This window comes from Agelaius phoeniceus, chromosome 6 (assembly GCF_051311805.1).
Source record: "Agelaius phoeniceus isolate bAgePho1 chromosome 6, bAgePho1.hap1, whole genome shotgun sequence".
In the NCBI taxonomy this organism is placed as follows: domain Eukaryota; kingdom Metazoa; phylum Chordata; class Aves; order Passeriformes; family Icteridae; genus Agelaius; species Agelaius phoeniceus.
Genome location: NC_135270.1, coordinates 4980933 through 5007492, shown reverse-complemented (window position 1 = coordinate 5007492; position 26560 = coordinate 4980933). Strand labels below are relative to the sequence as shown.

At 44.0% G+C, this 26560-nt stretch overlaps 1 protein-coding gene across 3 annotated transcripts in view; it reads left to right on the top strand.

Moving 5' to 3' along the window:
* Nucleotides 1-11522: 11522 nt before the first annotated feature.
* Nucleotides 11523-26560, top strand: part of MPPED2 (metallophosphoesterase domain containing 2) — a 120111-nt gene continuing 105073 nt past the window's right edge. Inside the window, exons 1-2 of one of the 3 annotated variants that reach the window (XM_054635019.2) lie at nucleotides 11523-11864; nucleotides 16696-16938. In XM_054635019.2, coding sequence (XP_054490994.1) covers nucleotides 16811-16938 — 128 coding nt within the window. In that variant the 5' untranslated portion in view covers nucleotides 11523-11864; nucleotides 16696-16810. Of the gene's footprint in view, nucleotides 11865-12836; nucleotides 12985-13058; nucleotides 13930-16695; nucleotides 16939-26560 lie in introns of those variants that run through there. The other 2 variants (XM_077179523.1, XM_054635022.2) reach the window with 2 other exon arrangements.

The following is a 26560-nucleotide window of genomic DNA, read 5'->3' as shown; positions in this document are numbered from 1 at the left end:
GGTATCAAATGTTTGACAGAGATTCCACCTGCCTGTTCCACAAGTAGGTCAGCATTTGATAACTGCATTAAAATTGGAGTTTCCTAAATCCTCTCTCTCACTATAATCCTGCCTGTCCCTCTCAATTTTCCTATGTTCTAACGCGCCGTAGTGGAGAAAATGTGGAGCCTTTTTTTTGAATTATTTCCGAGTTGTCACCCACAATGAAGCTGTTTTGTTTTAGGTTTGGGTCACATCTCTTCCCCAACAGCCTCTGAAGACAGACATCACAGCTGTGATGCCACAGAGGAAAGGTTTTGTCATGTAGAAGGCCATGTCTTTTTGTATTGTTCTGGAAAAAACCCACCAAGTGTTTGGGCCTGTGAAAGGGACATAAAGTATATATTTGGAATATTTAAATATATTTGGTAATTTAACTCTTCAGCCTGACATTCAGCTCATTTTCAATGTAGCCCATCACTTCTGGTGTGACATTACTGCAAACCTCCTGATTAAAGCCAGCTCTCTTATGCATACTTTACCTCTGTGACCTATGAGTAGCTTGAAACCATTTGAACTCTGTCTAAATTGGATCCCCCTGGTTGTAAGTGTTACTGCATGTCAGTTCTGTGTCAGTTGGATGGAAATCTTGCTGCAGAGGATGAAAGTTCACAGCTCAGTATTAATCTACTGGGCAAACTACATCTAATGCCTTCAGTTTTCTTGAAATATAGCTCCCAATGACCTCTGACAGGTAAAATACAATGCAGGATTTTCTAATATTCATTTTCAGTGTAGCTATTTAAAATAAGGCATGGATCATCCTTCTGTACCAAATAAATGCTGTGAGAGACAAAGTTAAGAATAGTGACAAGTGGATTATTGGATGTGGAGACTTTGGTTAATAAAATATGTCTAGGTCCATTACTCCACAATTGTCTTGGAATAGGAAATGCAAATCCTGGCTGTGCTAGAGGAGGGTGTGTAGGGATGAGCTGCTGGCTGGGATTCCCTTGGTATCTCTTGGATGAGACTTTCAAACTGCTGTGTGAGCTTGGAAAAGAAAAATAAATAAATTCCTGAAGCTGCATGGCTTCTGGAGCAGGCAGCATCAATCACTGAGTGGAGCCTGTCTCCAGCTCACAACCAGGAACTTTGGATTTAGCACCAGCTACTGTTTTAGAAGAGAATCTGTGCAGATTTGTGCAGCTTGGATGGCACCATTATCAACATCCTGTGCTGTTACACAGTGACAACAGTGACACCTCTGCTCTTGTCGTTGGTAGGGAGAATTCCAAGTACATTACATTTGGGTTTGCTTTTGAAGGGGCCTTTTTTGGGCTCAAAATCCAAGCCTAAGAAAGGGAAAATGCACTGATAAGTGCAGGTTTGTAAGTCTGCAACTTCCTCTCACTTCTGTTTAAACTAACAGCAAAACTCTTTCATGGCAGCAAGTTTGACTTCTAAATATTTATTTGGAGTCTGAAAGGAAATTCTGCATTCATTGCAAACCCTAAACTGTCTCTAAAAAGAGTGGGATTTGGTGGGAAGGAAGGAATCCAACCCTGAGCTCTGCTTAGCAGGGGGATGCTGCTGGTGCTGGGAGGGAGGGATGCTCTTCAGGCACTAGACAGGAATCAAATCAATATTTCTCAAAGCCCTGCTGCAGCCCCACTGAGAACTGACCAAGTGTGCTGTGCTGGGCCTGCAAGGAGCCTGGGGCTCTGCAAGGAGCCAGGGCTTCAGCCCTGTGTTTAAAGAGAAATTTCAGTCTATTGAGAGGGTACCTACTCAACAGCATCTTTGGAGCCCTTCCAGCTCCTCTGGTTCTGGAGCTACAGTTTGTCTTTACAAACAGAGAAGTCAGATAAAATATCCCATCTGATGACTCTCATCCTGTCACTCCTCTCAGGGAAGCAGAAAACAATGGTAATAAATCAGTACTGCTATGGCCAGAGGTATTTTAAGACAGTGACAGTCAGATCAGTTCTTGGACAGTTCAGGAGCATATTTTCCTCCTGTTTCTATTTTTAAACTCAGGCTTCTAAAATCCTGACAGCCTGGCTCTTTTTCCTGTGACTCACACAAAGAAATAAATGTTTGATTACAACATGTGCAAGGGCCCAGAGCCCAAAACTTTTCAAGTTCTCTTCTGTCAGGGGCTCTGAGGCCTGGAATTGAAGGATAGATATCAGATGTTGGAGGAGCTCCCTGTGGGTGCAGAGCTGGGGGTCACACTCATCTCTGGGAGACCAGAGCTCACCCAGAGGCAATGCCACAGGACTTTTCTCTGAGTTCCTGCACACTTTCTGACATAAATATAGAATTACAGCACAGGGACTCTTGCAACAAGGTAACCAGAACAAAGTATTTGAAGAAATGGAAATTAAGCGGCATCTTGCAGACTATGGCAATCTGGTGGCTGGTGGGCTTTAATCATTGATTTTTTTGCTGTGTTAATTTGGCAGTATTGAACGTTCAGACCCGACAAATAGGTGGGAAAAGAGCACTCTAATGAAAATCCATCAGAAAATAAGGGAATGCTTCAAAGTACCAGGAGAGTGTGCAGCTGGTTTCTGGGCTGGAGGAATCAAAGCAGGGACTGACAGCAGTGAGCTCTTCCCTTGCTGTTCATTGGCTCACACTCCTCATTTTGATAGAGACCCCCAGATATGGAGGAGTAATTTGCCCTTTGTAGAACTCCCATATGTGGGAAATTTTCTTCTTAAGCTTACACAGAGGGCTTTATGACAGGCCAAACTTGAAAGAGTAGAAGGAAGCCAACAACAGTGAATAAAATACTCTGGTTTCATGGGTTTTGCGTATGAAACAGCTGGCTAAAAAATCATGTATACTTAAAGTTTTTTTACATCCACAGCTAATGTCTAATCTCAAAAATAGGAGCTTGATCTCAAGGCAGGGCAGCATGTGTGCTCTTTTCAATTTTATCAGTTTAACTGGAAGTGAAGCCAAGGATTTCAGTGGCGTGAATGTGATCCTGTATTGTCTGCTCAACATCAAGTACAGCCCTCAGCCTGAAGCTTGGACAGAAGCTTAAGTATACATTTTATTCTAGATTTGCCCTCCTTAAGGCTAGCAGTTTGTTCTCAATGGGAAAAAATCACTGTCAGATGATTAGTTTGTCTTGCTGGTGGGTAGAGCCACAAGCTGACCTGGAGAAGTTTTGTGTCTGGATTTGTTTTAAAAGCTGGAGCGTTTTGTAGGCTTGGCCCTGTACTGGATATGGGCTTGTGGAAAGCTGGAACTGAACCCCTACTTTTTCCTTTGTCTTCTGCATCGCCATATTTGTGTTTTTAAGGTTTTCCTTTTGCCTTCTCCCTCCCCGGGGTGGGACATCTTGTTCTGTAGACACAGTTTGTCTTTACAAACAGATAAATCAGATCAAATGTCCCATTTTGGGACATCCCAGTGGGTGGGTCACTGTGGCAAGGAGGGTGGTACAAACAGAGCCCCTGCCCAAGGCTGTGCAGGTCTGAATGCACAGCAGGAATCCACAGAAGCCCTCCCTGGGGCACACCAGGGTACCCTGGTTAAATTCTAACTGAGGCTTAGAGCTGATTTCATGAACTGGTTTTCTCTGAGAAAGCAATTTTCTGAGCGTGGTCCCACTTTGGGATGGATCACAGAAGTCACAAAAGATGGAATTGTGATCAGTGGGTCTGAGGGGGGCAAAGAAACACTGAAAAACTCCTCACCTGCATGGTCTGGGTTAGCTGGCAGGGAAAATGACTTTTTAACATGAAGGTTTTGAGGTCACCTCATGGGAAAAGAGATCAGAACCCACAGCTAGATTAGTTTAGAAACCTGAATGTATTTCCAGAAAGTCCTCTCAGGATTCCACTTGGCATTTTTCTACTAAGCTCCTATCTGTATATTCCCTAGTAGAAAGGAATCTTCAAGATAATATCTTCTAGATATTAGACATTATGAGATATCAGCTTTCTAATTAGGCTTATTGGTAATTAATCTGCATAAATCCATATGCAGAAATGTCTCATTACCATTCTTTGAAAACATGATACAGGACATGCAGGAGATGTTTGTGTCTGCTCATTTTCCATTTCATGGTTTCTGCCATCCCTGTGTCATGGTGGGGTTGAAGGTACAGCTTAGTTAAATTTTCCAATTTTAGAAGCTCCTGCTTGGTATCCACTGCTCAATCTTGATATTGTCTTTTGTACATGAAAATGTTGATGACTGTACTGAGGGATACATATTTGAATTGAATAATAACACTGTTTCTATAATTTCTGTGTGTTTTGTTGTTTATTTGTGTGGGTTTTTGGAGATTTTTGTGTTTGGTTATTGGGGTTTTTTTAGTTACTTTGCAGTCTTTGCTCAGCTCTGCAGGCACACTGAGATGTGTCAGGAGGAATAACATATAGCTGCAGTCCATCATCTGCATTCCCTTTGCATTAGGTGTAACACTGGCATGAAAATCAGAGCCCCTGCTCCACTTTTTCCAGCTGTCTCTGTCTCCCTGTGATCTTTTTGTACAAATTTTCTGGCAAGTCTACGAATGTGCACGCTTATATCCCTTTCTTGGGCATACATACACATTTTTCTATCTCAAAACACGGGTAGAACTAAATAGAATAATTCATTTTTTCCCCCAGTAATATGAGTGTGTGTTTACTGATGTAGGTAAACATCAGTAAACAAAACATACATCTAATACAGAAAAATTACAATATCTTCTTTCTTTGTCCTCTCGCTCTCAGATCTCTATGTAAGTTTGTTTTGTTTTCATTCAAATTGTATGAATAAAGCAATATCAGGATACTTTCACTGCCATCATCAGGTCTTATTTATACTTTTACAGCTTCAGGAATTGTTAACTTTTAGGCAATAAATGTCATCTTACTTCTGAGGTCATATTTATTTTATTCCCCTCAGTAATATTATTGCTTTAAAACTGTAATGCGTTTTCTATTTTGGTGTTTTCCTGTTGCCCCCAGGGACTTGAGCTCTCACTAGGATTGGCCACGGTGCTGTTCTTATTCTGCACATGGTTCTGGGTAGGCAGGAGAGAGTGCCAGGGCTGAACATGATATTCCACGGGAGCAGCTCCTGCCAAGCTTTTGGGCTTGAACAGTTTGGAGGAGACGTGATGTCACTGTCTCCATCAAAGCTGTACTGTATGTTTGTTTCAAAAATAACAATTAACATAATTTCTTGTGGGTTTCCCTAATTTTTTGTAGGTGCTCTCTGGTTTCACAGCCTTTGCACTGCGTTGCTTGTGTCCTGGTGGTGTTTCTGTTTCATTATTTTTCAAGCCGAGTTTGATGACACTGATTTAGCAGTTTCTCACAGTTCACTGCTCCAGTTTCCATCACATTATACTTGTAGTTATACTAGACACTTTCATCATCAATTTCCATATGCCTCAAAGACATGCAGGGCCTGGTTTGCCAACACTGAGCTCAAATTCCAGACAATAACTGGAATACAGGATTTCTGTTCCGAGGGTGCCTGAAACAAAGAGTGTAACATCCCTCAGTTCTTAGCAAGTGTTTTCAGCCTGGATGCATTCAAAATCCACACAATAACTGGTAAGGAATATTGATTGCTTTTAAAATGCCAGATCGAGGGATAAAAATGAGCATTGACCAGTACTGATTTTGTAGGACCTTCACCATTCCTTCCCAGAAAGCTGGCTTACATTAGAGCACCGCCTGTGCATTTCAGGTTTGCTCTTTCCCCACAGAATGGGAGGATTCCTAAGCAACATGAGCTGTATTTCCTGTACAGCAGAGTCTGATAATGATGATAATTAGCACACAGTAAAGATTTTGGCTTCAGGCTCTTAGGTTTAAGTGTACCTTCGGATCAGCAGCGTTACCAGGACATTTAAAGTGACAAGGCTCCTGAGAAAATCTTTTCCTTCATTTAGAGAGCTCAGATTGGAAAATATGTCCACATAGGAACACCTGAAACCTTTAAAGGCTTTCTGTTATGGTTATCCTGCAATTTTTTGTCAGGGCACCACAGTTCTGACCCAGAGGGAATCTGGATGAACCAGAACTAGCTGCAGATTTCCTGGAGAGCACAGTTCTTCGTGTCTGTCAAAAGCATGAAGTTAATTATGCAAGGCATGAAGTGAAGCTCTATTTGCTTAGATGTAAAGAGGTTAACTCTGAGTAGCTGTTGACAATAGTCATCATCATCATCAGATTAATTTGCCAGTAAATCTGTAGCCTTCAAAAAAAATATGTATTGAAGATAGCACAGGAGTAATACTCTCTCCTCTTTAATACCATGTAAAATGCTTTTCTTGCACTGAGAAATAAGATCAATTTCAGGTTTGCCATTTGCTTTCCGTGTGGAGTTTTGACTGATTTGGAGAATTTCATACATAACTTTCCATGCAATAGGAGAGAATAGCAATATTCTCTCACGAGTAGTGAGAAGAATTTTTCTCCGTCTGCAGGAATTTCGGTTTGTGGAGCCTGAGATTTGAAAAATGCAAAGGAAAACCACTTGGCAGAATCCTCTGTCTGAAGTCAGAGGGACAGGGGTAGAGTTAGAGTGTAGACAGGAGGGCATCTGCTATCAGTGTGACTCCTCAGACCCTTGGGGACACAGTTCATGTTACACCAGGAGCAGAAGCAGTGTGTGAGCAGGGTCTGCCACAGGAGAGACAATCTCTGTGATGAACAGGCCAGGGAGTTGAATAAGTACAAGGTCAAGGAGAGGAGAGGTTTGTGAGACACTCTTCTGTACTAGCAACGCCTGTTTTCTCACACATCATCAGATTTTGGTGCAAAATTGTTTGGTACAAAACGGGCTTTGAGTGCCTGAGCTGCAGGTGAATTAAACTGAGGGTTTTCCCATGCCCTGGCTTTGACTCAATGAATAATTGGAGTCAAATAATAAACTAATTAAATGATAAAACGATCACTTGGCGATAAAAGGCATCCACCTTCTAAATGCAATAAATAGGATGTTAAAACACCCACTGGTGTGTATTCCCTGCCACAGCTCCCTGACCAGAGTGTGACCCCCAAAACCTTTCCTTGAAGTGTGCCCTGAGCCTCCAGCACCTGGGAGTTCCTGCAGTGATGCCTGTGCAGGAGCTGCTCTCCATCAAACAACACTTGCAGCATTATGTACATACAAAACTGCCTTCTCTGTTGTGAAGAAATACATCACCCATGGATCCTTCTTAATTCTGAAAAAAAAGAATGTTCAGGGAAAAAAATTATTCATATTTATATGAATATAATATAATATATAATATTATTATATAGATATGATAAATATATATTATATATAATACATATTTATCATATATATAATATATACCGTATTAAATATATAATACATAATATTATTAATATTATATAATATTATATAATGTTGATAAGATTAATATTATTGATATTATATGATATATAATATTAAAAAGTTTAATATGATTAATTATTTCTTTTCCAGGTACCATGACTATCAGTTACACTGGGAGCTCTTAGAAGGACAGACACTTCTCCTCCAGCTGGGTGTTATTTTTGCATCACTTTATTTTTACAGAGGGTAAGTAGGAAAATTCCAATCAAATATTGAATTTTATTTAACTTAAAGGGGCGAAGCAGCAGACAGGCATTATCCTGTGACAAAGTTCTGGCCCATCAAATGTAAAAAGACTGCCCAGAGGGCAGCTGGTGATATTTCCTTCAGTAATCTTACCTGATGCTCTATCAGCAGAATAATGACCTGCTCTTCTGTATCTCCAGGTTCTGACAGAAGGCTCCAATTTCAGTTCCTTTTGGCAATTGTCATTTTCCTCCTCCTTCCTTTTCTATGGAAAGGCTGTGGGTTCTTCCTGAAGTGTTTGCTGGAGTACTGAACAGTTTATAGGCCTGTTTGTGAGGGGGAAAAGTCAGCTAAAAATTCATAATGGGACAGGTTATGAAAGTCCAAAGCCATGAGGTTTGGGGGGTTTTTTAGCTTTTGGGATTCAATTAGCTGCTAGTTCCAGCCTGCAATTTTGTTAAGAAGCCCTAAGAGCTAAAAAACCCAACTTGCAAAATTGGAATCCTGTTGTTCTCGAGGTTTTTTTTTCCCTGTTTGTTTGTTGTTTGTAAGTAATGCTCTGTTTTTCTGTTGTTTTCATGTTGTTGGCCAGCATGCACACCAAATGCCCTGTGACTTATGGCCTGCAAGTGAAAGAACAGAGCAAGGGAGAATCTCTCCAAACATATTCAGCAAATTTGGAACCTCGTGGGGCTCAGTGGGGCATGAAGCCCAAACTGATGCAGTTTGCTTCTGTTGTCTTCTGTTCCACAGTTAGGGAAGAATTTCTGCTTTAACGGGGGTTTAATGCAGTTTTTTGGTAGAATTGCACTGGTCTCTGCTGACATGTGGTAAATCCACTGACTTTTGGTGAAGATTGCTACCAGTGGCCATCCACTGGACCAAAATCCACTTTCTTAAAATGTCAGGAAAGTGAAAAAAAAGTTAGGAAATTAAAATATGCATTGCCTAGTACTGTACCAGCGTGTCCCAGTCTCTGCGGGCTGAAACTGAATTGTCTGCAGTGCAAATGAGAACCCTTGGTGCTCTGGTCTTAAAATGGCTAAAAAAAAATCCAGGAAATTGAAACAAACAACCCAAACCCCTCTGGTACTGTGTCCAAAGGAAAAATAGTGTGAAACCCAGGCCTGGCTCTTTCAGGAGGTGCAGCACATGCTGTGCCAGCACAAGGATTCATGACACTGCTGTGGGTCTGCCTCAAAACCCCTTCTGCCCTTTTGGAAGGAGCCTTTTTAAAATCTGAATTTTTTTCTTCATTTTTTTCTGTGGTTTGCCTGTGTTTGAAAAGGTTTGTTTGGTTTGGTTTGGTTTGAATTCCTCTCTGTGCAAAAGATCTCTGAAAAAATCTGATTATTTAAGGAATGACTGCTCAGAGGTGGGCTTGAAGTTATACTTTCTTGGAGTGCTTTACAGATAATTGGGAAATTTTTTTCCTGAAGTAAAGAGCAAAAATAGGTAGGTGTCTGTTGTTGAAGGTGTCTGAAGTACCCTGTGTGTGTCTCATAAGCTGTTAGCTCTGTCCTGTGCTTGGCAGAAACTGGAGGCAGTGATACCTATGAAATGTATTAAAGATGACATAATAGATTGTGAAGAATGGCTGTGCTTTTCTGGATTCTATAGTGTTTTATAATTTTGAACATGCATCTCCTCAATCTGTGCATTTGATGATAATCACTTTGGATTCGTACACGTGAAAAAAAACAACAACATCCAGTGCCAACTCTGAACAGAACTAAAGTTTCATGTATAACATGTCTTTCATTATCATCAATAGGCAGTATTAAGGTAAAGAAAAGCTGTTTGTTCACTGTTTTGAATTTCACCCAGCTAGAAAAATCATTCCTGTGACACTCAAACACTGCATTTACGTTTTAGGTTTCTGAATTTATCTCTGAAATCCTTTTGTCATGTGTTTGTTAACAAATGCATGTTCCAGCCACAATATAGATATTTTATTTTTGTATGCTTGCATTTTGATGCTGCTCTTATGAATTAGTGAAGAAAGGAAGCAGGATTCTACTCCTTCCCTCAGAAAAACTCTTCACTTAGAAAAACTCTACTCCTTCCCTTTACTTAGTTTAAGTAAAATATTTTTTCCTTCCTATAGCAACTCCGGGGCCAGCAGGTTTCTAAGGTGAGTACCTCTTTGGAAAGCATACTGAAAACAAGCAGTTTGTAAAAGGGGAAAGTTCTGCTGGGTGCCCTTAGCAGAAAATGTTTCAGAGTTTGTTAAGTCATGTATGAACAGAAATGCTCCTGATGCCTGTGTTACAGCTTGCTGCTGTTGGTGAGCAGGTGTTACTGTGAAAAAGCTGTGAGCTTAGAAGCAGGTCCCAGTCTGGGTTCATACAAGCAAAACCCAAACACCAGGAGCTTGCTGTGTGTAAGGACTAGTGAGGCAGGGAAGTGCCAGGGAAGTGTCTGATCTCCTTCTCCACCACAGACAAGGTCTGTGAGCTTCCTAATTCCAGTCCCCTACCCAGGCTTCTTCCCTGTTCCTCTGTGCTAGGAGCTCCTTTTGTAGTGCCAGGGGCCCCAGATGTGTAAAGACAAAACAGGACAAGTCCTGGTGCTGTGAGTGTGGAGGAGGGATGCAGCAGGTTCAGGGTCAAACCTGCTCCCTGTCACTCCCCCCCTTGGTGTTCCTGGGACCAGGGGAGCTCTCCTGTTCTCTTTTTCCCCTCAGCTGCTCATCTCTCTGCCTGGATAGTCCCAGCAGGAGCATTTGTGAAGTGGCCTGGGTGAGGAGGCTGACCCACACCAGAGCAGAAGGTTTTTCCTGGTGCTGAGTGGATCAGTTTCCCTGGTGGGTTCCCTGTTCCCACCAGGGTGCAGGGACACGGGTGGGATGCTGGATTGCTGGTTTAACAGCTGGGTCACAGGAAGCCAGCTAAAAATCCTCGTGCAGACTCCATCCCAGGAGAAGTTTCCCTGGAAGTGTTGCTCTGATTTGGTCAGGAGGACAACTCATCTCTGGGCCTTTTTGTCTGAAGCAGGAGTTTTCCTGTGGTGGTTTGCACTTCTTTCAAAAGTTACAATGACAACTGTAAGAAAAAATCACAGTGAAAGGGAAAATTTGGGAAAAAAAGTCTTATGCCATTTAGTCTTTTTCAGGTTGATTTTTTCTTACTTTGCCATGTTTCTAACCAGGACACTCCATCGCAGTGGATTTCTGCCTGGCAATACAGGAGACCCTTCTCATGGCTTACAGCAACAAAGGAAAACCTGCCTGCTTGCCATGCATATCTGAAGGATGGCTAGAGTCAAAATTACTTATTTAAAATATATAGGTCACTTATACTCACTATTAGAGGCCTGCTATTTATTTTCTGTCTGCTCAACTATTCAAAAATATTTGGGCTTGCTCCTTCTGTCTTTTGCTCCTTCTGTCTTTCTTCTGTCTTTCCCCTCATTGTCATATATTTTTGGAAGTCTCCCCTTTCCATTTGCTGTCTTGAAGGTAAAAGAACAAACACGTCAAATCTTTGTTACTGTTGTGGCTGTTGACACACAATTGCTGTGATTTTGGCGGGGGTGGGAGGGGGAAGAAAGAAGTGGGGAAAAAAAAAAGACAACAGCCACATCCCTGATTTTATTTTCCCATAGGAAAGCCCCAGTTACCCTAAGACAATGCTCGGCCTGAAAGGCGAACCCTGGTGTTTCTGGTCGCTGAGGTGAGCTTACCTACAAAGGAGAAGGGCACCGCATCAACACCCGCTGACGAAAGGTGCGGCGGAAGATGCGAAAACCCGTTCTGAGGATTTGGGGGGTTTTAATTGTTATTACTTATTTATTTTGTCATCTCGGTGGGCAGCGGACGAGCCGCTCGGCGATGCGGGATGCGGGGCGGGTCGGGGGTCCCGGGGGGCTCCGGCTCTGTGACCCCGGCAGGGAGAGCGCAGCTCGGGGAGCCTTGTGCGCCACTTGGGAAATGCAGCAGCGCTCGCTCGCTCTCTCTCCCTCCCTGCCCGGGGGGGCGAAGTGCGAGGCAGCGGGAGGAGCCGTGCGTGTCTCTGTGTGTGTGTGTGTGTGTGTCTGTGTGTGAGCGAGCAGCGCCGTGGCCGCCGTGTTTCCTGGTGCCTGCTCCCTGACCCCAGTGGCAGCCCCGCTCACTGCACCGCGCCCGCCCTCGCCGCCGCCCCGCTGCCGCTCCCGCAGCCGGACCCGGAGCCGGAGCCGAGCCAGGGCCGCCGCCGCCGCCGGGCGCCGCCGCGGGGTCGGGCGCAGGCTCTGCCCCGGCCGCGCCCCCGCAGCCCCATGGAGCGGCCCCGCTGCCCGCGCTGAAGGCGTCCCCGACCCGCCCGCAGCGGCAGCCGGCGGAGGGAAGGAAGGTGAGCGGCCCCGGGCCGGTGTCGGGCGCAGCGGGGCACGGCGGGGGCAGCGGCGCACAAAGCGGCGGGTTAGAGGTGCCGTGTCATGGGCGGCAGCGCGGGGGGGCCGGGCGGCAGCTCCGGCGGCGGCGCCGGTCCAGCCTCCCGCGAACAATGCTGGGGATGAGCGCGGCCGCCCGCGCCCCCGCCGTGACCGCCCGAGCCCGCCGGGTCGGGTCGGGTCGGGTCGGTGAGGCGGCAGCGGCGCTTCCCCGCAGCCCGGGCGGCGATGTCGGCGGCGCTGAGCGAGGCTGCCCTGCCCTGCTCCGCTGCCCAGGCCGTGCCCCCGCTGCCCTCCGCCGCTGCCCGGCCGGGCGCGGGGGCGGCGGCGCGGGGGCGGCCCGGGGGCGGGGGCGGCGTGCGGGGCCGGCGTGCGGGGTCGGGGCGGGGGTTGCGGCGGCGGGGCCGGGAGGGTAGGCCGGGGAGCTTTGTGCTGGCTGGGGCCAGCGGGCGGGCGGGCGGCAGCCGGCGGGCGCGGGGACGGGGCTGCGGGCGCGGAGGGAGCGGGGCACGGGGGCGAGGGAGAGCGGGGGGGGACACGCCGCAAAAGTAAGGAGGGAAAGGCGGGTCGGCTCGGCGTTCCCCGGCGGAGTTGCCCCTCGCCCTTTCGCCGGCAGAGAAGCCGCTCTGAAACCCTGATCCCGGAGGCCTCAGACACTTGGAGCCTTCGGAGGGGTTGGGGCCGCGGCGCGGGGCTCGGCGGGGCCGCAATAAAGAGCGGCGGGCATCACCCCCCGCTCGCCCGCGGCTGCTGAGGAGTTCATGGCATCCCTCCCCCGAGCCGAGCCGAGCATCCTCCCCCCGCAGCCCCTGGGGTGCGTGGCACCGCGGGGACGGGGGCCAGGCGAACTTTGTGCGGCGCGGCACGTAGGGCGCAGACGGGGCAGAGATGCCCCCCGGTGCCGCGGGGCGGGGGCAGGGGGCGCGGGGCGGGGGCTGCGGCGGCACACGCCGGGACGGGGCCGCGCCGGAGCCATTGGCCACCCGGAGCCATCAATCACCGGGGGGCGAGCCCGGCGCCCCGCGGGGCCGCGGCCGGGGCGGCCCGGGAGCCGGAGGTGGGGAGCGGCCGGGGGCCCAGGTACCGGGGGGAACGGGGCGGGGGAGAGCCGGGGTGCGGAGCCTCCGCCGAGCCCGGGGGGGAGCGGGAGCGCGGAGTTGCGGGCAAACTGCAGCGCAGCATCTCGGGGAGCCGGGAGCGCTCCGGGAGCGCCGGGGGCTCCGGGGGCCGAGGCGCGGCCCCGGTGGGTGCAGCGTGCCGCGTCGGTGGAACAGCGCCGGGATAGCGCACGGAGCGCCAGAAGGTGTTGACACGGGGTTAACCCTTCCCGGCTCCTGCCTTTCAGCGTTTTGTGCCACAGCCCGAGCCCAGCTAGAGGCGAATTTTTGAAATTCAGATGAGGAAGGCGTAAATATTTTATTTGGGGAAATGGTTTTTTCGCGTGCCTTGGTGTGCACAGGCAGGGCTCGTGTGAGTGGCTCTCTGGGCGATGTAAGGCTGCACTGAAATGGACTGAGCTGGGCAGATTTCGTGGCAGTTTTTTGACAGGGTTTACAATTAGCTGAGCTCACCTTTGGGCCAGCCCCGTTCGGAAAAAGCGCCGGTTTATACCTGTAAGGCTGGGCAGAGTGTACAATGGCACATCTCCTGTCTTGCTACAGATACACGCTGCGAAAGGATAACAGCCTGTAGCTGGGAAAAGGCAACGTGCTGAAAAAGCATCATTTGGGGTTTTCATATAGGCGTTCTTACTTGAAACTGCCTCGAAAGGCGCAGAAGATATTACGCGTTGTTTTTTCCTTGATAGATGGCAAGATAATCCAACTTTTATTTTTTCGTACTCATCTCCCGTGTGTAACCTTCAAGTAGTGCTCATAGTTGGAGAAAGAAGAATGGTAGCGATTCGAAGAAGTCTCTTTTAATTCCTTTTTTCTTAATTTTGGGCCTAAGATATGTTCGTTTTAAAGTTTTGAAGTGTTCAGCTTCTTTCTTCTCTTTTCTTCAGAGACGTTCACAGTAAAGAAGGTAATAATTAGATACTTCTGATAGTTGAGCTGTAGTACTCTATGAAGTATTAAATGGAAATTAAGAGAATTGACACAGAAGCCAGCTTCAAATTATATATATATATATATATATATATATTTATATATATATATATATTTACCACCAATCTGGCATTTGTTGTTGAATTTCATTTTAAAAGGATGCTTTGTTCAGCTTTGTCTCAATTTAAGTACAGATTTATTTTTAAGATTAAAGATTAGAACAATGGGAAGCAATTGCGGCTTATACACTTATAATCTGAGAGTCAACTTAAAAGTATTTAATGCAGCTCTTTAAGTGTCCTCTTGTCATTTGTTTTATGCCAGTTAGTTGTAATTTCTTTCTGTAATGTGGACTGTTACAAACATTGTAAAAAACGCCTATTATCTTTATGTATAATTCATTCTTATGAACAAATTGGATTTTTCTTCCATGAGTGAACTATAATATGAAATTTAATGTTCTGACCTTTCTTATGCTGGGTTGTTGAAAGCAGTGTCATTTAGCCTTTTTGAAAGCCCAAGCATATTTTTGTTGTTGGTTTAATGCATTGTTTTATATTGTTGCTTTTAATTGCGGAAAAAAATAACATTATGCATGTAATTTTCACACTACTTCTTAACATATGAAGGCTCCAAAGTTCTTGCAGTGTAAAAGAAAAACTCTATTTTTTTTTTTTTCTGGGAGCTCTGATGGCCTGTCTTGTTAATGACAGTCATTTCTGTGGCAGGAAGATGTTTTCATTTGTATTTACTTCTCAGTGCAGGGCAATTATGCTGCTCTGCTGTTGCTCACTCTTCGTAGTTTCTATCTCAAAAGAACTGCAGCGCTTGGAACGGGGACCGCAGTCTGAAGCAGGTGTTGTGTTTTACTGTTATGCAAAACAACACTGAAATATAATTGTAAAGGAAATTCACGAAACAGCTGCAAACTTGGCGTGGTGGTAACCACTACATTGTGTGAGCAGCTCTTGCAGCATCTTCCACCGCATCTAGCAGGGCAAAGATGTGTTCCAGCAAAGCTCACCCTTGCTGGTTTTGGCTGCTGAAACCTTGCTCTCTTGAGAGAGGTCCACCAGGTCTCACAGGGGAGGACCAGGCTGTGACCACAGTTACAGTGCTCTACCATCTCTAGTGACAGTTTTGAAATTGCTGCTTTTCCTTTTCATTTCATCTTCATCATATTTTTTTTCTCTTTTAAGTTTTTCCTTTTGCTTTTTTTTTTTTTTCCTTTTTTCCTTCCAATGCTAAGGAAGATGAAGGTTAGAATCCAGTTACTAGAATGAAGGCTGCAGAATGTCTCAACCCAACCAACATATGGAAGCCTACATAGGCCTGAGGTGGTAAAATAGTAAAATAAATGGCCTATAGCAGGCCATCTGCCATTTGCAGAGCTTTTTCATCGTGCCTCTTGCCAAACTGGAAATTAGTCTTTGTATTAAAAATATATTTTGAATACAAATCAAAGATTTCAAATGCTCAGCGTTACACATGGCAAGCACATTTCTCTCTGAGAGCTAGAGAAGCCCAGGGAAATTGCACTGGAAAAATTGCTTGGCTGGATGCTCAGGGCTCTTCTCTTTCCCATCTCTTTGTCTTCCCAGTAAGCAAGGATTCACTTTTGCAAAATGCTCTCCAGATAGGGGAAGTCCACTCTTGCAGGTGGCAGCTGAAGGGAGGAATTTCAGAGAGTGGTGATTTCACCCAAGTCCTTGCAGCTGGCACAGCGTGTCCCAGCTGAGCACCTGCCTCTAAACGGGGCTTTTACAGAGCTGCTCATCTTGGAAGCACCCTTCGACCATGGGCTGATCCATTTCCACAGATGCCCTCAGAAAGGAAGGCAGCTTTTTTATGTAATAACCTGAGGTGTCCTCAGCTACCGACCGCAGAAATCCAAGCTCGGATTTTGCGCGGGGCATGTTTGGGAGGTTCTGGCTGTTGGGTTGTGCTGATGCCACAGTACACATCCAGGTCTAGCTCTAAGTATGTGTAAGAACTCTGAAGAAGCCAAAGACAGGGATGCAGAGAGAGGGAAGAGCCTGTTTCTTTCATTTTACGCAGAAATGTTTATGCGTGAAATCACCCTAAAGTCAGATAAATCATTGCTGTCTGCTAGCAGCGAGTCCAAACCAGTTTCAATGCTATAATATGGATATTTTGTTAACATTGCCTCGATAGTCGCCTTTCTCTGGGCACTCGAACACCTCGATTCAAAGGTGTTTGGGTGTGTCTTTAGCTGTGCAACTGTAACGTGTTCTTTACATCAGTTTCTTTAAGTTTCTCAGCTGTTCGTGTACCAAAGCCAGCAGCGGCTGGAAAACAAGTGTGCATATTTGAGGAAAGTCTTTTGTCCTTCAGGAAGCTGGGTCCGCTTGCGAGTTTTTCGTGGCTGCAATTAACAGGAGATGTTATTTAAAATCAAGGATACAAAATGGGGAGTATTAAACTGGAGCTTTCAACGCAGATATTTTATTCCCCCTTCCCCCACCCCCTGAAGATAAACCCTTACTTTAAACATTCATCCTTTGGATGTGTCTAATGATGATGGAGTTGGATGATGAGGTAATTAAAAAAAAAAACAAAACAAAGTGAATAGTAATGCGTGGAGAGGGGTGATGGGTACATCAGGAATATAGAAAAAGATCTCAGATCTGAATGGAACTCGGGAGAGCTTGGGAGCAGTAGGTCAGTGTGTGTTTACATCTCGTGGCTCACGGCAGCGTGCGCTGTCTGTCTCTCCTGGCAGAGGTCACGGAGTTGATGCGGAGCTGCTGGGAGTCGGGATCTGCCCGGAGCACAATGCCCTGCCCTGCCCCTGGCCTTGGGAAGCTGTGAGCTGCTCATGTCCATAAGGAGGAAGGATGGCTCATGGAATTCCTTCACAAGGCAAAGTTACCATAACGGTGGATGAGTACAGCTCCAACCCAACGCAGGCGTTCACGCACTACAACATCAACCAGAGCCGCTTCCAGCCTCCCCACGTGCACATGTGAGTATCCCTGACAGCGGCACCGCTGCTCCACGAGGGGCTGGAGAACTGGGAAATGGCCTTGGGAGCTGAGAGGCAGAATGGTCAGCGGGTTTTTGACCCGCTGTATGCCAGCTGCGCTCCATCCTCTCCTGGATGGAGGTGCCACCACCCCGGGGTGACTCAAGCTTGTCGCCTCACTGATGTGGCTTTCACTCGCCTGAGGGACCCGTTGCTGTAAGATTTAAGCTCCCTTCCCCCAGCGCTTACACTCAGCTGCGAAATAGGCCTAATTGGGACTAATTGTCCCCCCCGATCAGTGAATCCTTTGTCCTGGCGGTTGCGAGCGGAACGTGTGCCGCATTCCACATTCCACCCGCAACCTGCCGCACAAAGGAGCCGGGGCTGCCCCGCGGCTCCTCCGGGGAGCTGCGAACCCTTCCAGCACCTCCCTGCAAAGCCCAGCCCTGGCCCGAGCTCAGGGAACACCGTGGAGAGAGGGGAGATGGAGGTTCCTCCTTCCCTCGCCTCCTCCTTGCTGGCTGCTGTGGCACCCAGGGTCGGCACCTAGGCACAAAGGGCTGCTCGCTCGGCAAAGCACCGGTTCCAACTCTGAATTTCCTTCCCATTGTTCAGTGGGGTTTTGATCTTTATCGGTTATTTATGCGAAGGTTCTTTTTTTTTTTTCCCTTAGCATTAATAGACTGAAAAGCACGTGAAACTAAAACAAAGCCGACATCCCTGGACATCCTGCGAGCCATTGTCAGGCAGGATTTTGAACCATGTCACACTATTGAATTTGATAAGGATTTTGCATAATAAGGGGGGAAAGTTGTATGGTACTTCATTGCATTTTTGTTATGTAGAAGCCTGCCGGAAGAGTGACAATGTAGGAGTTCAGCACCTTCTAATAGGATTTCGTGTGGTTACAATGTTCCTAAAGGCAACTTTAGGAAGGATGCTGACGAGTGTCTGTGGTAATTCTCGCTTTTCAAGGTGGAAAACTTCCCATTAATTACGTTTGAGTTGTTACTACCACGGTGATGATGTAACTTGGATTTTTAGAAACATTTCCGCGACTTTTCAGACCTTTTGCCAGCAAATTTCTGTTGCTGTGTTTTGCACTTCAGGCTGGGCTTCTGACTGGCGTTAAGTACAAATCTTGTTTAGAGAAGGAATTCAAAGCAAACAAAAGAAAATCAGAAAGCAGTTTTAAAGAACCCCTTCCTATGGCTATTGACTTCAGCGGGAGCTGAGTTTAGGACTAAGTGTGGTGTTCAACACTGTAAAAATTGCTCATGCTTTGTTTAAAAACCTCACAAACATCCAAGCACTCCTCTAAGGGATAGTGTAAAATGATATTAACTTGATGGATGTCGTGAAAGACACTTGTTTGGAAAAACCCTGTAGTTGAAATAAACACTGAAACTTCAAAGTACCGACAGAATTTTAAATAATTTTAAATTTAAATACTACAACTTTCTTAAAATCAGAAATTCTGGTTCGGCAGAGGGTGTGGCACATGAAAGGGAGATCAAAATTTGAAAAACTGGCAATGAGTCTCAGATTGCCAGAGGAGGCAGAGACAGAAATGTTCCAGTGCAGGAGCTGAGTTCAGGTGCAGCTCTGGATAGCAGATGACAGATTTTAGAAAACTTGTTGAGAGAGTGGGGATCCTTCACCAGGTGGGCAGAGGCCAGCAAGGAAGGGAAGATCTGGGTGTGCTGAGGGTTTGTGTGATGTGAGAAACAGAATTATTACTGGGGGGGGAGACTGGATTATGTGGTAGCCTCAGATGGAGCCTTTATTTGGCTTCTTAATGTATTGTAATGGAAGTTTTGTGTGTTCATCTGAAAGAGGTTGTCATCAAGTGAGAAATGTTAACAGAAAATTGGTAAAAGCAGTATTAACAAAGAAACCATCATCTTTTTACCCTGTTCTGGCTCTGTTAGTGCTACATTGCCGCAGCTGCCAGGATTGATTTGATTTGGTTTTACCGTCTGCTTTTCTTTGTTGCTGTCTTTTAAAGTAATGCATCTGTGTGGTTTGCTGGTTTCTTTTTCTTTTTTTTTTTTTTTTTCTTTTTTTTTTTCTTTTTTTTTTCCTAAGAGGGAGTTGGAAGAGGCTTTATTCTCTAGCGAAAAATGTATTTTAAAAATCATGGGATGAAGAGAAATGAGTGGAGCAACGTGGGGGCTGAGTTTTGTGCCATGTATGTGAACAGCAGGGCAATCTGCTGCTGCAGGACATCAATCAGGAGCTGGGTGCAGCTCGAAGGCAGCGTTCTTTGCTAAAGGAAATATTGGTTTTAGAAGTCATTTCTTCATGGGTATGCTGTGCAAAGGTGAGAACTGGTTTCTTGGCCTACACTGAGCCATTTGCAAGGTCCTGTATCCTCTGGGCCTAACTCTGATTTTACACAGAGTAGAGGAGAACCCATGGAATATCACCAGCACCAATCTGGTGAGTAAGGCACAACTGTGCCACTTCACACATCCTGGGCTCCTTCTCCCACTTTTGTTTTGTGCCTTTCATGTAGTTCAGGCAGCTGGGATAGAGTTCTCTTATCTTTAGATGTATTTTTTATACTCCTTAGTCAATTTGTTTAAGCATAGTGTCAGTTAAAAACAGAGAATTTATTACAGCTCCCTTTGCTTGGGCCAGCAGCAACAGCAGGTTTGTCTGTGTAACTTCTGAATCAGTTTGTCCAACCATTTAATTTCAATTAATTTCATTAAATTTCATTAAATTTCATTTCATTTCTCTGTTAATTAATGTTGGAACAGGTATTCTAAAGGCAATTTTTGCTGCACAATTGTTTTGCATAAAGGGATGTAATGTTAAATATTATTTTGTCGTCCTCAAGCCATGCTCCCACCCCCAGGTTTCAGTTACTTAGTTACAGTCAGATTGTGACTGACATTTGGACTGTAACTTTTAGTTACTTAGACTGTTACAAAGTGCTTGTATTTGAATGCTTTGTCCTGTTAGTGTTTACTTTCTGTTAGGTTTAATTTACAGCATCACTTCAGTTTCCTGCTTTCAAGGGCAGCTGTAAAATAATAAAAAATAGCTAAAAATGTAGCTATAAATAGCTATAATATAGTGATCAATATTATAACACCTGTAATATGCTTCTCTGTGCTTCGTGTTGATTATTATTATAATTTTGAAAGTTTTCATACTTTCAAATTTTTTGGCAAGTATTGTGATTTAAAGAGGGAAGTGCTTCTTGCTCCTTAGGTGTATAAGAGTATGTCTGAGGAGGTTTTTGGGTGTTTGTTTGTTTATTTTTTAAACTAAACCAGCTTTTAAGCCCGTTGAGACTTTTAAATATTCTGTATGAGGCTGCTAGCAGTGGTACCAACAATACCAGGATGCAGCCTGAGGACAAATCCAAGTGAAAAACTCCTTCCTTAATTTTTAACCAGACAGAAAAATCTTCCTGTTTAGGTACAACACCCCATTTAATTGCAAGGGGGAAAAAAAAAAGTCAAGAGTGAAATAAACCTGGTGTTTCTCTTATGGAAAATAAACCTTTGGACAGGCCTGTCTGCTGAGGATGAGGGAGTTTTGTGAAGATGAAATAATAAAATAGCTGTAGGCTGAGCCTTTTGGAGTAGTGGTGGCTTCTTTTTTTTTTAGGGTACTTTGACTGCATGTTCACACTTTGTTATTATAAAGTAGGGTATGTAAACCATACTTTGTTATGGTTTAAATTCAATAACGGGGGAGTGAGAAAAATAGGGGTTTCTGTGCCAGAGCAAAAGTCCTCTAAATAAGTTTATTCATACCTGGAGATACATTTTTCAATCTGTAACTATATAATTTTACTGCCTTTTCTGCACTACAGCAATCCCCCATGTGAATATTCTTATTTTAAAGAGTAGAAGCATAGTTTTATGTTGGCAGAAATATATGTCTGGTTGAACAAAGTACATAAATGTCTGTGTGTAAATTTATATATATAAATATATTTATAAATATCTATATATAAATAGAGATAAATAAATAGAGATAAATGTATATATAGATGTATATATCTATACATATATATATATTTATACTTACATATTTATATATCTAGAAAACAGAAACTTCAACGTAAGATGCAGTGACAGAATTTTAAATAATTTTAAACTTCAGTACTACAACTTCCTTAAAATCAGAAATTAGGTTAAAAATTTTGCTTTAAAATCAGAATATAATAATAAAAAAATAAAACCACTGTTTGATCATAGAAGGAAAAACTTTCAGCTGTGATGAAACCTTACATCGTTAGAATTTTTTAGACTACTAACCTTGACAAGAGAGGATCTTGGTTTGTTGTTTTTTTTTATTTTCCTTTTCTTTTCTTGGGGAAACCATCCTGCATTTAATGGGCTTTATAAACTCCCCCTGAGATTAGTGGGAAATCATGGACTTGATTTGCAGCAGCCTGGATTTTTGTTCCTTGTACGGTGTGTGATATTTGGCATTAGCGAAATATGAACTCATTTGACATTTACAGAAAAGTGGAGCTGGTACTTGTGATGTTTTTGGTTGGGAGAAAAAGAGATTCAGTCTGACAGCAGTCAGCTGTACCTGTATGACTGACTGGGCAGGGCTGTTTCAGCTGCCACTGATGTGATAGAATTGGTGTGGTTTTGCTGGAAACTGTTGCTCTGGCCATTAATAACACTATATATATATATATATATATATATATATGTATATATGTATATATATCTAAAAATATATACAATATATATTTTTATATATAGAAGATATATATATATATTATATCTTATATATTAAATATGTGTATTTTATATATGTATAATATATATATTATATATAATGTATATATAATGTGTGTGTATATATATATATAATGTACATATAATGTATATAATACATTATATATACCTTATAACCATTCAGGTTTCTTTTCACTACTGATTTTTCCAAATAAATAAATATTTATTTATTATTAAGTAAATAAATATAGAATTACATATTTATTTTAAATTTGTCTAGTCTAACATTTATTTATTGTAAAGTTTAACATTTAATATTATTGATTATAAATATATACATTTATATTATTATATATATAATATATATTATATATATATTATATATATTAGTATATAATATATATTATAATAAGTGTCTATTTATTATAAATATATTAAAAACAGTCTCTGAAACAATCAAGTGACATTTAAGTTGTGGAAAGAGGAGTGCTTTGAATGAGTGCACTTAAGCCAGGGATTTTTTCCTGGGGTCCTGGCTCATGCTCAGCTCACCTTGGTGCATGTTTAGTCATTAAGAAAACTCTTACTGGTGCCTGTGAAGGTCTGTGTGAGTGAAGATCTCTCCCATCTCACTGATTTTTACACTGTTCAAAGTTACTTATGCAAAAATCTAAGTTCTAAACGTAAATTTTAGGTTTAAAATGAAAATAACTTTTTAAAGAAGCTGCACTTATTTGGGATGCTGGAGTGTGGAGCGTACTGCAAGTGTTCATACAGTGGTGGTGTAAGGCTCAGTTTTGTAATTAAAATTCAAATTTAGGCCCCTTGTATTGAGTTTATACAGTGCAGTCATCATGTGCTAAGCACTCTTGAAAATTTGATTAAATTTCTGACCTTTCTTTTTGTCATTGTAAAAAGGAGTAATACCAACCTACCTTTAAAAAAATGGCCTGACATCCCTGGAAGGCTAATGCTGTAAAAGTGCCAATATTATTATTATTATTATAATAAATGTAGGACAGGTTTAAAATAATTTATTTTTGTCACCACTGCCCTGTTATTAGTGTCTTGGCACATCACCCTGCCCTGAGACAGGAGCCAGGTGTGGTTTCAGGTGGGGATTAACCCCTCTTGTGCTGGGGCACCAGGCTGCCAGAGCGGTTTGTGCCCATCCAAACCAGTCCATCAGTCCCTGCAGTTACTCAGGGGGCACATCCCTGCTACAGGAGAGGCCTCAGGGCTGCACCTGCTGCTCCTGCCTGCCCCTGCAGAGCTGGCAGAGCCTTGGGGGCTGCTGGATGGACACTGAGACAGTGTGTCAGAACCCAGGACATCCCTCTGCCTGTCCTGGATCCCTCCAGCCCCTGCCAGGGGGCTCAGAGTCCCTGGCACAGAGCCCAAGACCCCCCCGTGCATTTGATTTTGACCCATGGAAAAAATTACCAACCTTATATGAGCATTTACAAGCCATGAAAGTTTAAGTAGAATGATGGTTTGTCACAGAGTGAAAAGTAGAATTTTGGGGTTTTTAGAATGGGGGCTCGTAGTCCTAAGATGGAAGAATTTGGGTGTGCCTTGTCCTCCTTTCTCCTTCTTCCTAACCTCCATCTTCTGAATGATGGTGGCACTTTTAGATTGGTCTAAAGTAGAGACAGACTGTCTAACATAAGGGATAAGTATTAGAAAATAATTGTAAATAAAGTACTGGGAGTTTTTAGTATAAAAAGACAACTCTGCCCTGAAGGCAGTCAGAGTGCCACTGACTGACCTGCTGGACAGACCTCAGCAGTCAGGGAAAGAATGTTATAGATAACAGAAAATAAACAACCTTGAGAACCACAACAGAAGAATCCTGACTCCTTCTGCAGTTGCAGAGCTGAAAAAAGAGACTCTGATGCATCTTGGGGTCAGCCAGGACCACAGAGACCCCTGAGAACAGTCCAGGGTACAAATGTCCTTCTAGTGGGGTGGGGTTTTTGTTCAGTGGGATTTCTGTTTTGTTTTGGTTTTTTTTTCCAATGAGCTGCTTCCAGTGATCTCTCTCCTCACCAGTGGAGGGTCACAGGGGCAGCCAGGACAGGGAGCTGGCTTAGTGTCATCTTAACTTGCTGGATTTTTTTTTTTTGTTAATATCTTTAGCATTTAACATATTGGTTTATATTGTGGTGAGCCTGGCAGTGCTAGATGAATGCCTGGAGTTGATAATCCAGCCTCAACAAATCCATAATTCAGTCCCAGCTTCTTCCTAATTAAGAACAACCACACAAAGCTTAAGCTACAGGACACCACCTAAAAACTGCAACCTTCATGGCCCACATCAAAACTGAGAATAAATGGGGAAGGCTTGAATTTCCAAACCCCAGCAAGCAAGCTGTTTGTATCTGCTGAAATACCTGCCATGAGTTATGTGCTTATGGATCCACCAGTGGGCAGGCAGAGGAGGAAGGGGGTATTTGTTCACCTTTGGTGCAGAAATGAGACTGAGGAAGATTTTCATTGATGAAAATGTGCTGTTTAAACACCTTGTGGAGGCAGCCTGGCTGCTGTTGCCAAACCCTGAGAGGGAGGGAAGAGAAGTTTTGTGGTGTTCCTGTGTGTTGGTGTCCTTTTGTGCTGCACAGGAGCCTTCAGGTCACAAACACTTTATCTGTAAGGCCCCACTCAGTAGCTGAGCACTAAAAAAGGAAATTTTCATTACATGACCTGATTTTATGGTGTTGGCTGTAGGGTTCATTTTGTGGTCAGTCACACTGAGACACGGCTGAGTTGCACTTCCAAGTTTATGTACAGCACACAAAAGTGTGTGTGTGTGTGTGTCCCAAAAACCTTTTGGGAGAAATGTGATGGGATGTGGCCAGGAATGCTGTGTGCAGCAGGGGCTCCTGCCACAGTACCTTGTGCTCACCCAGGAAAATCTGCTGTGAAGCAGTTTGACAAAAGAGATGGAAATACATTGCAATCAGGATGTTGTGCTGTCTCTGGAAACTTGTGAATTTCTGCTTTTTGAAATACCAGGGCAGGAGGGATATTGTTGTGGAGTGATTCTTGCAGAATCGGAGCAGATTCTTGCTTTTATTTCGTGCTTGAAGGGTGAGGCACAATCTGTCCTGTGAAACAACTTCTAGAGGGTGGATTTCCAAACAGAGAGGTAACAACTGAGTCTGCAGGCCCCACACTGCAAATCCCACTGGAGAAATTTTGGCTCCTGGTTTTCTCCCAGTGATGAGGGAGCCTGCTCCCTTGGCTGTGACACAAAGTGCTGCAGCCACCTACCTATCACACATCTGACTTTTCTTTTGCAAACCCTTGCTGGTTTTTTTTTTTTTTTTTTTTTGGCAAATAAGCCCTGTAAACAATGTGAGTTTAGATGCCTGTGTTATATGTTAAATTTTTATGTGCAGCTTGCTGATGCTTGATGCAAGAAGTTTAGTGGTGCAAGAAGTTTATTTCGGAAGTGATCAAGTGCTGGTTGTGGATGTTAATTTTTTTTTGCACTCAGTGTTGGCATGGTCATTTTGAGTTTACATTTCTGATCTTGAGCTCCTAGAGGTGGCTTAATTTTGGAGTCAGTTGCCTAACATCATGGAAAAATGCAGAAATGGAGGGCTGGCGTGTCTCCCTGTCAAAGGAACACTTGAACAGCTTGCTTTTGAATTCTGTGACATGCCACGATGCAGCTTGAGAAAATAAATGCTTTTAGGCCCAGCAGAAGTACAGTGAGGCAGGGACATGCCTTTAAAAGATCTCTGAATGTCTTCAGAGCATCTCTGGGGGCACTGAGCTTGGGAAGCTGCTGCTGGGAAGGCAGAGCCCAGCCTGGTGCTGGGTGGGCAGTCCCCCCTGTCCTGCATGGGGAAATCATTCCCTGCATAATTCACAATTTCCTGAGTCCCTAGGAGTGGATTTTTCCAGCAAGCTGTGAGTTTTGGTCCTTGGAGCAATGACTTCTTGTTTCCAGTGGTTTGACTCATACTTGGCACGTGCAGCTGCACTTTTATGGCATTGAGGAGGTTGTTCCTGCTTGCAGAGGGCCTGAGAGTGGCTCTGAGCTCTTCCCTGTGCTGTGAGCGAGCATCAGAGCAGTGCAGAAGAGGCTGCATGCATGCACACCTCATGGCAGCTCCTTCAGAAGGCACAACTCGTTTGCTGGGGTTTGGAAATTCAAGCCTTACCCATTTCCTTTCAGTTTTGGTGTGGGCCATGAAGGTTGCAGTTTTTTAGCTGGTGTGCTGTAGCTGAAGTTTTGGTTTTGTTCTGTTTTTTTCCAATGAGCTACTTCCAGTGATCTCTCTCATGGTGTAGCCTCACCAGTGGTGGGTCTGTATATCTGTATATCTGTGTGTTTGTTTTTAATTAGGAGGAAGCTGGGACTGAATTATGGATTTGTTTAGGCTGGATTATCAACTTCAGCCATTAATCCAGCACTGCCAGGCCCACCACAATATAAACCAATATGTTAACTAAAAAAAAAAGTTAAAAAATTAAATTTAAATGTTAAAAATTTTTAACCAATATATTTAAAAAAATCCAGCAAGTTAGGATGACATAAAATAAAACAGGCAACATGTGTGCATTTAAAATACTGAAGTCAAACCAATTCTGTCCCGGGGTAAATGAGACTAGACTCCATTAAATGGTTTTTATTTTGCTGCCTTTTTCAGACAAAAAGTTAGGAGAGGATAATCTTGCACCCAGTAATGTTCCTGGAGCAGTACCAGGTGGTTGGAGCAGAAAACAGCAAGTTTGAGTTCCAAACAATAAGGTTTAGGTAGCTGGCATTGCAGTCATTTTATTTATCTCCTGAAGAGTTGGCCATAAAGCCTGCTCAGAACCTCGATAAAGCTGGAGGTTCCCCCAGCCCTGGGAGCTTGTGTTGATCTATTGGAAGGAAGGGGGGCTCTGCA